The 15,803-nt window shown below is 50.0% G+C and overlaps 1 protein-coding gene across 1 annotated transcript in view; it reads right to left on the bottom strand.

Moving 5' to 3' along the window:
* sap30bp (SAP30 binding protein) overlaps positions 1-15,803 on the bottom strand; it is an 86,655-nt gene that overhangs the window by 69,787 nt on the left and 1,065 nt on the right. The window contains exon 2 of the mRNA XM_068004391.1: positions 1,805-1,908. Coding sequence (XP_067860492.1) covers positions 1,805-1,908 — 104 coding nt within the window. The remainder of the gene's footprint in view (positions 1-1,804; positions 1,909-15,803) is intronic.

Here is a 15,803-nt window from a genome sequence, read left to right as displayed (position 1 = left end):
AAATTTAAGCTCATCCAAACCTCTGCTGCCCATATCCTAACTCGCACCAAATCCCATTCACCCAACACCCTTGTTTTCACTGACCTGCATTGCCTCCCAATCCAGCAACGCCTTGAATTTGAAGTTTTCCTCCTCGTGTTCAAATGCCTCCGTGGCCTCAACCCTCCCTACCTCTGTAACCTCCTCCAGCCCCATGACCCTCAGAGAACTCTGCGTTTCTCCAGTTCTGGCCTCTTGTGCATCACCTACTTCCTTCACCCCACCATTGGCGGCCGTGCCGTCAGTTGTCTAGACTCTAAGCTCTGGAATTTCCTCCCCAAACCTCTGCGCCTCTCTCTCCTCTTTTAAGGTGCTCCTGAAAACCCACCTCTTTGACCAAGCGTTTGGTCACCCATCCGAATGTCTACCTTTTTGGCTCAGTGTTAATTTTTGTCTGATAATGCTTCTGTGAAGCGCCTTGAAACATTTTGGAACGTTTTACTACATTTAAGGCGCCATATAAATGCAGGTTGTTGGAACAGATGGAGAAATTCACAAAACAAAATAATCACCGCTTGTGCATGCTGTGCCTGGGTATGCGCCTATCAGCAAGGACATGGGGAGAACCTCACCTGTGAATGAAACATCTGTGCCAATAGTAAATGAATTACAAAATAATAAAAGCGTCATTGGGGTCAACTCTCAGGCTCATCAATACATCAATACTGGACAGAATACTGGAGACAGTGAACCACACACACAGCTCAACAAATCACTCACATTGCAGCCAATAGGAGATGATTTTCATCCCCCATGAAGGCACTGACTATGTTGGGATGCGTGTGCCGGGAGCGTTAGTTGCCCTCCAGTACCTCAATCAAATGGCCATTCTTCATGTGAGTCTCGATGGCAGGTTATCCAACCATAAGGGGCATCACAGCCAAACTCAATCCTGTCCTCACTCAATGTCGACACTGCACTTTTCAACAGGGGTCACTGGGTAGTGATTAAGAGCAGAACCAAGGCAGTGTTCTTCCCTCTCTCTCTACTGCAGGAGCACTGATGCTAACTGCAGTACTCCAACAGTTGCAGCAAAGAGATCAGTTAACTCAGTGCAGACTGGGGATTGAATCTGGGACCTCCGGGACCATTTGGCTCAGTGTCACAGGGCCAATGCCTTTACTCACGAGACTCTCCATCCCCTCCAGCCCCCAGCCTTTCGGTGACTGACTTGCTCTCATTGTTCATCTATATCACTGCACCAGGAAATATTGTTGAGCTGATGGCAGCAACATTACTGCACTAAAGGGGACAACGAGTGACTCTAATTTGCGAGTCTCAATGTTTTATTTTTCAACACAGTAGCTAGCAAAGCAGTCGGTGTATCTGGATTAAGCTCTGTAGGTGCTGCACTACCAATTTCTGTCCACCCTTGGACATTGGTCCATCATACGTACAACCTCCCAAATTAAACTTTATTGTGGCTTTAAAATAAAATAGAATGCTGCAGTGCGTGCTAGTAACATCCTCAATTCCCAAAGATAAATATTTCCATTCTCTGATCACAACATTTCTCATTGCCTCCAGAAACTTGTTTCCCAGTTCCAGTTACATGGCCTAGACACCTGGTACATATACACCCTGGATGAAGAGATTTCTCAGCCAGTCTCAGAGTAACCGAAACAGCTGTGGGAATATTCAGCTCATTGTATTGAACAAGGGCAACCAGCAAGCCGTTTTACCACAGACTCAATGTTTATCCCAGGATCAGAGAGAAACAAAGGCAAGATATTTTTGGGAAGGTTTCTCCTCACTTGTCACTCACCAGTGGACTGCTGCTCTCGTCCTCTTCATCCAGCTCATCTGCCTCCTCCAGTCTGCTGATATCATCGTCTCCATATCCGGCAGACACCAGCCCTCCTTTCGTACCTGACACACAAGAGGTCAGAGTCAAACAATGACAGACCTGTACCCACCAGTACTGTACCCTAGTGTGATACAGTGACAGACCTGTACCCACCAGTACTGTCCCCGTGTTATAGTGACAGACCTGTACCCACCAGTACTGTCCCCGTGTTATAGTGACAGACCTGTACCTACCAGTACTGTACCCGTGTTATACCGTAACAGACCTGTACCCACCAGTCCTGTACCCCCGTGTTATACAGTGACAGACCTGTACCTACCAGTACTGCACTCCAGTATTATACAGTGACATACCTGTACCTACCAGTACTGTACCCCAGTGTTATAGTGACAGACCTGTACCTACCACTACTGTAGCACAGTGTTATACAGTGACAGACCTGTACCGACCAGTACTGTACCCCAGTGTTATACAGTGACAGACCTGTACCCACCAGTCCTGTACCCCAGTGTTATTCAGTGACAGACCTGTACCGACTAGTACTGTACCCCAGTGTTATACAGTGACAGGCCTGTACCCACCAGTCCTGTACCCCAGTGTTATTCAGTGACAGACCTGTACCGACCAGTACTGTACCCCAGTGTTATACAGTGACAGGCCTGTACCCACCAGTCCTGTACCCCAGTGTTAAACAGTGACAGACCTGTACCCACCAGTACCATACCCCAGTGTTATAGTGACAGACCTGTACCCACCAGTACTGTACCCGTTATAGTGACAGACCTGTACCCACCAGTACTGTACCCGTTATAGTGACAGACCTGTACCCACCAGTACTGTACCCCAGTATTATACAGTGACAGACCTGTACCCACCAGTCCTGTACCTGTGTTATACAGTGACAGACCTGTATCCGCGAGTACTGTACCCGTTATAGTGACAGACATGTACCCCAGTGTTATACAGTGACAGACCTGTACCTACCAGTACTGTCCCCGTGTCATACAGTGACAGACCTGTACCCACCAGTACTGTACCCGTGTTATACAGTGACAGACCTGTACCCATCAGTACTGTACCCCAGTGTTACAGTGACACACTTGTATCCACCAGTACTGTACCCCAGTGTTATATAGTGACAGTCCTGTACCCACCAGGACTGCACCCGTGTTATACAGTGACAGACCTGTACCCACCAGTACTGCACCCGTGTTATACAGTGACAGACCTGTACCCACCAGTACTGCACCCGTGTTATAGTGAGAGACCTGTACCCACCAGTACTGTACCCCAGTGTTATACAGTGACAGACCTGTACCCGCTAGTACTGTACCCGTTATAGTGACAGACATGTACCCCATTGTTATACAGTGACAGACCTGTACCCACCAGTACTGTACCCGTGTTATACAGTGACAGACCTGTACCCACCAGTACTGTACCCCAGTGTTATACAGTGACAGACCTGTACCCACCAGTACTGTACCAGTGTTATACAGTGACAGACCAGTACCCATCAGTACTGTACCCCAGTGTTACAGTGACACACTTGTACCCACCAGTACTGTACCCCAGTGCTACACAGTGACACACTTGTACCCACCAGTACTGTACCCCAGTGTTATATAGTGACAGTCCTGTACCCACCAGTACTGCACCCGTGTTATACAGTGACAGACCTGTACCCACCAGTACTGCACCCGTGTTATACAGTGACAGACCTGTACCCACCAGTACTGCACCCGTGTTATAGTGACAGGCATGTACCCACCAGTACTGTACCCCAGTGTTATACAGTGACAGACCTGTACCCGCTAGTACTGTACCCGTTATAGTGACAGACATGTACCCCAGTGTTATACAGTGACAGACCTGTACCCATCAGTACTGTAGCTCAGTGTTACACAGTGACACACCTGTACCCACCAGTACTGTACTCCAGTGTTATACAGTGACAGACCTGTACCCACCAGTACTGCACCCGTGTTATACAGTGACAGACCTGTACCACCAGTACTGCACCCGTGTTATACAGTGACAGACCTGTACCCACCAGTACTGCACCCGTGTTATACAGTGACAGACCTGTACCCACCAGTACTGTACCCGTTATACAGTGACAGACCTGTACCCACCAGTACTGTACTCCAGTGTTATACAGTGACAGACCTGTACCCACCAGTACTGCACCCGTGTTATACAGTGACAGACCTGTACCCACCAGTACTGTACCCCAGTGTTATACAGTGACAGACCTGTACCCACCAGCACTGTACCCCAGTGTTATACAGTGACAGACCTGTACCCACCAGCACTGTACCCCAGTGTTATACAGTGACAGACCTGTACCCACCAGTACTGTACCCCAGTGTTATACAGTGACAGAACTGTACCCACCAGTACTGTACCCCAGTGTTATACAGTGACAGACCTGTACCCACCAGTACTGTACCCGTGTTACAGTGACAGACCTGCACCTACCAGTACTGTACCCCAGTGTTATACAGTGACAGACCTGTACCCACCAGCACTGTACCCCAGTGTTATACAGTGACAGACCTGTACCCACCAGTACTGTACCCCAGTGTTATACAGGGACAGACCTGTACCCACCAGTACTGTACCCGTGTTATACAGTGACAGACCTGTACCCACCAGTACTGTACCCCAGTGTTATACAGTGACAGACCTGTCCCACCAGTACTGTACCCCAGTGTTATACAGTGACAGACCTGTACCCACCAGTACTGTACCCCAGTGTTATACAGTGACAGACCTGTACCCACCAGCACTGTACCCCAGTGTTATACAGTGACAGAACTGTACCCACCAGTACTGTACCCCAGTGTTATACAGTGACAGACCTGTACCCACCAGTACTGTACCCCAGTGTTATACAGTGACAGACCTGTACCCACCAGTACTGTACCCCAGTGTTATACAGTGACAGACCTGTACCCACCAGTACTGTACCCCAGTGTTATACAGTGACAGACCTGTACCCACCAGTACTGGGCCCCAGTGTTATACAGTGACAGACCTGTACCCACCAGTACTGTACCCCAGTGTTATACAGTGACAGACCTGTACCCACCAGTACTGCACCCGTGTTATACAGTGACAGACCTGTACCACCAGTACTGCACCCGTGTTATACAGTGACAGACCTGTACCCACCAGTACTGCACCCGTGTTATACAGTGACAGACCTGTACCCACCAGTACTTTACCCGTGTTATACAGTGACAGACCTGTACCCACCAGTACTGTACTCCAGTGTTATACAGTGACAGACCTGTACCCACCAGTACTGCACCCGTGTTATACAGTGACAGACCTGTACCCACCAGTACTGTACCCCAGTGTTATACAGTGACAGACCTGTACCCACCAGCACTGTACCCCAGTGTTATAAAGTGACAGACCTGTACCCACCAGCACTGTACCCCAGTGTTATACAGTGACAGACCTGTACCCACCAGTACTGTACCCCAGTGTTATAGTGACAGAACTGTACCCACCAGTACTGTACCCCAGTGTTATACAGTGACAGACCTGTACCCACCAGTACTGTACCCGTGTTACAGTGACAGACCTGTACCCACCAGTACTGTACCCCAGTGTTATACAGTGACAGACCTGTACCCACCAGCACTGTACCCCAGTGTTATACAGTGACAGACCTGTACCCACCAGTATTGTACCCGTTATACAGTGACAGACCTGTACCCACCAGTACTGTACCCCAGTGTTATACAGTGACAGACCTGTACCCACCAGTACTGTATCCCAGTGTTATAGTGACAGACCTGTACCCACCAGTACTGTACCCGTGTTATACAGTGACAGACCTGTACCCACCAGTACTGTACCCCAGTGTTATACAGTGACAGACCTGTACCCACCAGCACTGTACCCCAGTGTTATACAGTGACAGAACTGTACCCACCAGTACTGTACCCCAGTGTTATACAGTGACAGAACTGTACCCACCAGTACTGTACCCCAGTGTTATACAGTGACAGACCTGTACCCACCAGTACTGTACCCGTGTTACAGTGACAGACCTGTACCCACCAGTACTGTACCCCAGTGTTATACAGGGACAGACCTGTACCCACCAGTACTGTACCCGTGTTATACAGTGACAGACCTGTACCCACCAGTACTGTACCCCAGTGTTATACAGTGACAGACCTGTACCCACCAGTACTGTACCCCAGTGTTATACAGTGACAGACCTGTACCCACCAGTACTGTACCCCAGTGTTATACAGTGACAGACCTGTACCCACCAGTACTGTACCCCAGTGTTATACAGTGACAGAACTGTACCCACCAGTACTGTACCCCAGTGTTATACAGTGACAGATCTGTACCCACCAGTACTGTACCCGTGTTACAGTGACAGACCTGCACCTACCAGTACTGTACCCCAGTGTTATACAGTGACAGACCTGTACCCACCAGCACTGTACCCCAGTGTTATACAGTGACAGACCTGTACCCACCAGTACTGTACCCGTGTTATACAGTGACAGACCTGTACCCACCAGTACTGTACCCGTGTTATACAGTGACAGAACTGTACCCACCAGTACTGTACCCCAGTGTTATACAGTGACAGACCTGTACCCACCAGTACTGTACCCGTGTTACAGTGACAGACCTGTACCCACCAGTACTGTACCCCAGTGTTATACAGGGACAGACCTGTACCCACCAGTACTGTACCCGTGTTATACAGTGACAGACCTGTACCCACCAGTACTGTACCCCAGTGTTATACAGTGACAGATCTGTACCCACCAGTACTGTACCCGTGTTACAGTGACAGACCTGTGCCCACCAGTACTGTACCCCAGTGTTATACAGGGACAGACCTGTACCCACCAGTACTGTATCCGTGTTATACAGTGACAGACCTGTACCCACCAGTACTGTACCCCAGTGTTATACAGTGACAGACCTGTACCCACCAGTACTGTACCCCAGTGTTATACAGTGACAGACCTGTACCCACCAGTACTGTACCCCAGTGTTATACAGTGACAGACCTGTACCCACCAGTACTGTACCCCAGTGTTATACAGTGACAGACCTGTACCCACCAGTACTGTACCCCAGTGTTATACAGTGACAGACCTGTACCCACCAGTACTGGGCCCCAGTGTTATACAGTGACAGACCTGTACCCACCAGTACTGTACCCCAGTGTTATACAGTGACAGACCTGTACCCACCAGTACTGCACCCGTGTTATACAGTGACAGACCTGTACCACCAGTACTGCACCCGTGTTATACAGTGACAGACCTGTACCCACCAGGACTGCACCCGTGTAATACAGTGACAGACCTGTACCCACCAGTACTGTACCCGTGTTATACAGTGACAGACCTGTACCCACCAGTACTGTACTCCAGTGTTATACAGTGACAGACCTGTACCCACCAGTACTGCACCCGTGTTATACAGTGACAGACCTGTACCCACCAGTACTGTACCCCAGTGTTATACAGTGACAGACCTGTACCCATCAGTACTGTATCCCAGTGTTATACAGTGACAGACCTGTACCCACCAGTACTGTACCCGTGTTACAGTGACAGACCTGTACCCACCAGTACTGTACCCCAGTGTTATACAGTGACAGACCTGTACCCACCAGCACTGTACCCCAGTGTTATACAGTGACAGACCTGTACCCACCAGTATTGTACCCGTGTTATACAGTGACAGACCTGTACCCACCAGTACTGTACCCCAGTGTTATACAGTGACAGACCTGTACCCACCAGTACTTTACCCGTGTTATACAGTGACAGACCTGTACCCACCAGTACTGTACTCCAGTGTTATACAGTGACAGACCTGTACCCACCAGTACTGTACCCCAGTGTTATACAGTGACAGACCTGTACCCACCAGCACTGTACCCCAGTGTTATACAGTGACAGACCTGTACCCACCAGCACTGTACCCCAGTGTTATACAGTGACAGACCTGTACCCACCAGTACTGTACCCCAGTGTTATACAGTGACAGAACTGTACCCACCAGTACTGTACCCCAGTGTTATACAGTGACAGACCTGCACCCACCAGTACTGTACCCGTGTTACAGTGACAGACCTGTACCCACCAGTACTGTACCCCAGTGTTATACAGGGACAGACCTGTACCCACCAGTACTGTACCCGTGTTATACAGTGACAGACCTGTACCCACCAGTACTGTACCCCAGTGTTATACAGTGACAGACCTGTGCCCACCAGTACTGTACCCCAGTGTTATACAGTGACAGACCTGCACCCACCAGGACTGTACCCCAGTGTTATACAGTGACAGACCTGTACCACCAGTACTGTACCCCAGTGTTATACAGTGACAGAACTGTACCCACCAGTACTGTCCCCCAGTGTTATACAGTGACAGACCTGTACCCACCAGTACTGTACCCGTGTTACAGTGACAGACCTGTGCCCACCAGTACTGTACCCCAGTGTTATACAGGGACAGACCTGTACCCACCAGTACTGTACCCGTGTTATACAGTGACAGACCTGTACCCACCAGTACTGTACCCCAGTGTTATACAGTGACAGACCTGTACCCACCAGTACTATACCCCAGTGTTATACAGTGACAGACCTGTACCCACCAGTACTGTACCCCAGTGTTATACAGTGACAGACCTGTACCCACCAGTACTGTACCCCAGTGTTATACAGTGACAGACCTGTACCCACCAGTACTGTACCCCAGTGCTATACAGTGACAGACCTGTACCCACCAGTACTGGGCCCCAGTGTTATACAGTGACAGACCTGTACCCACCAGTACTGTACCCCAGTGTTATACAGTGACAGACCTGTACCCACCAGTACTGCACCCGTGTTATACAGTGACAGACCTGTACCACCAGTACTGCACCCGTGTTATACAGTGACAGACCTGTACCCACCAGTACTGCACCCGTGTTATACAGTGACAGACCTGTACCCACCAGTACTGTACCCGTGTTATACAGTGACAGACCTGTACCCACCAGTACTGTACTCCAGTGTTATACAGTGACAGACCTGTACCCACCAGTACTGCACCCGTGTTATACAGTGACAGACCTGTACCCACCAGTACTGTACCCCAGTGTTATACAGTGACAGACCTGTACCCACCAGCACTGTACCCCAGTGTTATACAGTGACAGACCTGTACCCACCAGCACTGTACCCCAGTGTTATACAGTGACAGACCTGTACCCACCAGTACTGTACCCGTGTTATACAGTGACAGACCTGTACCCACCAGCACTGTACCCCAGTGTTATACAGTGACAGACCTGTACCCACCAGTACTGTACCCCAGTGTTATACAGTGACAGAACTGTACCCACCAGTACTGTACCCCAGTGTTATACAGTGACAGACCTGTACCCACCAGTACTGTACCCGTGTTACAGTGACAGACCTGTACCCACCAGTACTGTACCCCAGTGTTATACAGTGACAGACCTGTACCCACCAGTACTGTACCCGTGTTACAGTGACAGACCTGTACCCACCAGTACTGTACCCCAGTGTTATACAGGGACAGACCTGTACCCACCAGTACTGTACCCATGTTATACAGTGACAGACCTGTACCCACCAGTACTGTACCCCAGTGTTATACAGTGACAGAACTGTACCCACCAGTACTGTACCCCAGTGTTATACAGTGACAGACCTGTACCCACCAGTACTGTACCCGTGTTACAGTGACAGACCTGTACCCACCAGTACTGTACCCCAGTGTTATACAGTGACAGACCTGTACCCACCAGCACTGTACCCCAGTGTTATACAGTGACAGACCTGTACCCACCAGTACTGTACCCGTGTTATACAGTGACAGACCTGTACCCACCAGTACTGTACCCCAGTGTTATGCAGTGACAGACCTGTACCCACCAGTACTGTATCCCAGTGTTATAGTGACAGACCTGTACCCACCAGTACTGTACCCGTGTTATACAGTGACAGACCTGTACCCACCAGTACTGTACCCCAGTGTTATAGTGACAGACCTGTACCCACCAGTACTGTACCCGTGTTATACAGTGACAGACCTGTACCCACCAGTACTGTACCCGTGTTACAGTGACAGACCTGTGCCCACCAGTACTGTACCCCAGTGTTATACAGGGACAGACCTGTACCCACCAGTACTGTACCCGTGTTATACAGTGACAGACCTGTACCCACCAGTACTGTACCCCAGTGTTATACAGTGACAGACCTGTACCCACCAGTACTGTACCCCAGTGTTATACAGTGACAGACCTGTACCCACCAGTACTGTACCCCAGTGTTATACAGTGACAGACCTGTACCCACCAGTACTGTACCCCAGTGTTATACAGTGACAGACCTGTACCCACCAGTACTGTACCCCAGTGTTATACAGTGACAGACCTGTACCCACCAGTACTGGGCCCCAGTGTTATACAGTGACAGACCTGTACCCACCAGTACTGCACCCGTGTTATACAGTGACAGACCTGTACCACCAGTACTGCACCCGTGTTATACAGTGACAGACCTGTACCCACCAGTACTGCACCCGTGTTATACAGTGACAGACCTGTACCCACCAGTACTGTACCCGTGTTATACAGTGACAGACCTGTACCCACCAGTACTGTACCCCAGTGTTATACAGTGACAGACCTGTACCCACCAGCACTGTACCCCAGTGTTATACAGTGACAGACCTGTACCCACCAGCACTGTACCCCAGTGTTATACAGTGACAGACCTGTACCCACCAGTACTGTACCCCAGTGTTATACAGTGACAGAACTGTACCCACCAGTACTGTACCCGTGTTATACAGTGACAGACCTGTACCCACCAGTACTGTACCCGTGTTACAGTGACAGACCTGTACCCACCAGTACTGTACCCCAGTGTTATACAGTGACAGACCTGTACCCACCAGTACTGTACCCCAGTGTTATACAGTGACAGACCTGTACCCACCAGTACTGTACCCGTGTTATACAGTGACAGACCTGTACCCACCAGTACTGTACCCCAGTGTTATGCAGTGACAGACCTGTACCCACCAGTACTGTATCCCAGCGTTATAGTGACAGACCTGTACCCACCAGTACTGTACCCCAGTGTTATACAGTGACAGACCTGTACCCACCAGTACTGTACCCCAGTGTTATACAGTGACAGACCTGTACCCACCAGCACTGTACCCCAGTGTTATACAGTGACAGACCTGTACCCACCAGCACTGTACCCCAGTGTTATACAGTGACAGACCTGTACCCACCAGTACTGTACCCCAGTGTTATACAGTGACAGAACTGTACCCACCAGTACTGTACCCCAGTGTTATACAGTGACAGACCTGTACCCACCAGTACTGTACCCGTGTTACAGTGACAGACCTGTACCCACCAGTACTGTACCCCAGTGTTATACAGGGACAGACCTGTACCCACCAGTACTGTACCCGTGTTATACAGTGACAGACCTGTACCCACCAGTACTGTACCCCAGTGTTATACAGTGACAGACCTGTACCCACCAGTACTGTACCCCAGTGTTATACAGTGACAGACCTGTACCCACCAGTACTGTACCCCAGTGTTATACAGTGACAGACCTGTACCCACCAGTACTGTACCCCAGTGTTATACAGTGACAGACCTGTACCCACCAGTACTGTACCCCAGTGTTATACAGTGACAGAACTGTACCCACCAGTACTGTACCCCAGTGTTATACAGTGACAGACCTGTGCCCACCAGTACTGTACCCCAGTGTTATACAGGGACAGACCTGTACCCACCAGTACTGTACCCGTGTTATACAGTGACAGAACTGTACCCACCAGTACTGTACCCCAGTGTTATACAGTGACAGACCTGTACCCACCAGCACTGTACCCCAGTGTTATACAGTGACAGACCTGTACCCACCAGCACTGTACCCCAGTGTTATACAGTGACAGACCTGTACCCACCAGTACTGTACCCGTGTTATACAGTGACAGACCTGTACCCACCAGCACTGTACCCCAGTGTTATACAGTGACAGACCTGTACCCACCAGTACTGTACCCCAGTGTTATACAGTGACAGAACTGTACCCACCAGTACTGTACCCCAGTGTTATACAGTGACAGACCTGTACCCACCAGTACTGTACCCGTGTTACAGTGACAGACCTGTACCCACCAGTACTGTACCCCAGTGTTATACAGTGACAGACCTGTACCCACCAGTACTGTACCCGTGTTACAGTGACAGACCTGTACCCACCAGTACTGTACCCCAGTGTTATACAGGGACAGACCTGTACCCACCAGTACTGTACCCATGTTATACAGTGACAGACCTGTACCCACCAGTACTGTACCCCAGTGTTATACAGTGACAGAACTGTACCCACCAGTACTGTACCCCAGTGTTATACAGTGACAGACCTGTACCCACCAGTACTGTACCCGTGTTACAGTGACAGACCTGTACCCACCAGTACTGTACCCCAGTGTTATACAGTGACAGACCTGTACCCACCAGCACTGTACCCCAGTGTTATACAGTGACAGACCTGTACCCACCAGTACTGTACCCGTGTTATACAGTGACAGACCTGTACCCACCAGTACTGTACCCCAGTGTTATGCAGTGACAGACCTGTACCCACCAGTACTGTATCCCAGTGTTATAGTGACAGACCTGTACCCACCAGTACTGTACCCGTGTTATACAGTGACAGACCTGTACCCACCAGTACTGTACCCCAGTGTTATAGTGACAGACCTGTACCCACCAGTACTGTACCCGTGTTATACAGTGACAGACCTGTACCCACCAGTACTGTACCCGTGTTACAGTGACAGACCTGTGCCCACCAGTACTGTACCCCAGTGTTATACAGGGACAGACCTGTACCCACCAGTACTGTACCCGTGTTATACAGTGACAGACCTGTACCCACCAGTACTGTACCCCAGTGTTATACAGTGACAGACCTGTACCCACCAGTACTGTACCCCAGTGTTATACAGTGACAGACCTGTACCCACCAGTACTGTACCCCAGTGTTATACAGTGACAGACCTGTACCCACCAGTACTGTACCCCAGTGTTATACAGTGACAGACCTGTACCCACCAGTACTGTACCCCAGTGTTATACAGTGACAGACCTGTACCCACCAGTACTGGGCCCCAGTGTTATACAGTGACAGACCTGTACCCACCAGTACTGCACCCGTGTTATACAGTGACAGACCTGTACCACCAGTACTGCACCCGTGTTATACAGTGACAGACCTGTACCCACCAGTACTGCACCCGTGTTATACAGTGACAGACCTGTACCCACCAGTACTGTACCCGTGTTATACAGTGACAGACCTGTACCCACCAGTACTGTACCCCAGTGTTATACAGTGACAGACCTGTACCCACCAGCACTGTACCCCAGTGTTATACAGTGACAGACCTGTACCCACCAGCACTGTACCCCAGTGTTATACAGTGACAGACCTGTACCCACCAGTACTGTACCCCAGTGTTATACAGTGACAGAACTGTACCCACCAGTACTGTACCCGTGTTATACAGTGACAGACCTGTACCCACCAGTACTGTACCCGTGTTACAGTGACAGACCTGTACCCACCAGTACTGTACCCCAGTGTTATACAGTGACAGACCTGTACCCACCAGTACTGTACCCCAGTGTTATACAGTGACAGACCTGTACCCACCAGTACTGTACCCGTGTTATACAGTGACAGACCTGTACCCACCAGTACTGTACCCCAGTGTTATGCAGTGACAGACCTGTACCCACCAGTACTGTATCCCAGCGTTATAGTGACAGACCTGTACCCACCAGTACTGTACCCCAGTGTTATACAGTGACAGACCTGTACCCACCAGTACTGTACCCCAGTGTTATACAGTGACAGACCTGTACCCACCAGCACTGTACCCCAGTGTTATACAGTGACAGACCTGTACCCACCAGCACTGTACCCCAGTGTTATACAGTGACAGACCTGTACCCACCAGTACTGTACCCCAGTGTTATACAGTGACAGAACTGTACCCACCAGTACTGTACCCCAGTGTTATACAGTGACAGACCTGTACCCACCAGTACTGTACCCGTGTTACAGTGACAGACCTGTACCCACCAGTACTGTACCCCAGTGTTATACAGGGACAGACCTGTACCCACCAGTACTGTACCCGTGTTATACAGTGACAGACCTGTACCCACCAGTACTGTACCCCAGTGTTATACAGTGACAGACCTGTACCCACCAGTACTGTACCCCAGTGTTATACAGTGACAGACCTGTACCCACCAGTACTGTACCCCAGTGTTATACAGTGACAGACCTGTACCCACCAGTACTGTACCCCAGTGTTATACAGTGACAGACCTGTACCCACCAGTACTGTACCCCAGTGTTATACAGTGACAGAACTGTACCCACCAGTACTGTACCCCAGTGTTATACAGTGACAGACCTGTGCCCACCAGTACTGTACCCCAGTGTTATACAGGGACAGACCTGTACCCACCAGTACTGTACCCGTGTTATACAGTGACAGAACTGTACCCACCAGTACTGTACCCCAGTGTTATACAGTGACAGACCTGTACCCACCAGCACTGTACCCCAGTGTTATAGTGACAGAACTGTACCCACCAGTACTGTACCCCAGTGTTATGCAGTGACAGACCTGTACCCACCAGTACTGTACCCCAGTGTTATACAGTGACAGACCTGTACCCACCAGTACTGTACCCCAGTGTTATGCAGTGACAGACCTGTACCCACCAGTACTGTACCCCAGTGTTGTACAGTGACAGACCTGTACCCACCAGTACTGTACCCCAGTGTTATACAGTGACAGACCTGTACCCACCAGTACTGTACCCCAGTGTTATACAGTGACAGACCTGTACCCACCAGTACTGTATCCCAGTGTTATACAGTGACAGACCTGTACCCACCAGTACTGTACCCGTGTTATACAGTGACAGACCTGTACCCACCAGTACTGTACCCCAGTGTTATACAGTGACAGACCTGTACCCACCAGTACTGTACCCCAGTGTTATGCAGTGACAGACCTGTACCCACCAGTACTGTACCCCAGTGTTATACAGTGACAGACCTGTACCCACCAGTACTGTACCCGTGTTATACAGTGACAGACCTGTACCCACCAGTACTGTACCCGTGTTATACAGTGACAGACCTGTACCCACCAGTACTGTATCCCAGTGTTATACAGTGACAGACCTGTACCCACCAGTACTGTATCCCAGTGTTATACAGTGACAGACCTGTACCCACCAGTACTGTACCCCAGTGTTATACAGTGACAGACCTGTGCCCACCAGTACTGTACCCCAGTATTATACAGTGACAGACCTGTACCCACCAGTACTGTACCCCAGTGTTATACAGTGACAGACCTGTACCCACCAGTACTGTACCCCAGTATTATACAGTGACAGACCTGTACCCACCAGTACTGTACCCGTGTTATACAGTGACAGACCTGTACCCACCAGTACTGTACCCCAGTGTTATACAGTGACAGACCTGTACCCACCAGTACTGTACCCCAGTATTATACAGTGACAGACCTGTACCCACCAGTACTGTACCCGTGTTATACAGTGACAGACCTGTACCCACCAGTACTGTACCCCAGTGTTATACAGTGACAGATCTGTACCCACCAGTACTGTACCCCAGTATTATACAGTGACAGACCTGTACCCACCAGTACTGTACCCGTGTTATACAGTGACAGACCTGTACCCACCAGTACTGTACCCCAGTGTTATACAGTGACAGACCTGTATCCACCAGTACTGTATCCCAGTGTTATACAGTGACAGACCTGTACCCACC

Source organism: Heptranchias perlo, chromosome 23 (assembly GCF_035084215.1).
Source record: "Heptranchias perlo isolate sHepPer1 chromosome 23, sHepPer1.hap1, whole genome shotgun sequence".
NCBI lineage: Eukaryota > Metazoa > Chordata > Chondrichthyes > Hexanchiformes > Hexanchidae > Heptranchias > Heptranchias perlo.
This window is presented reverse-complemented; position numbering and strand designations above follow the sequence as displayed.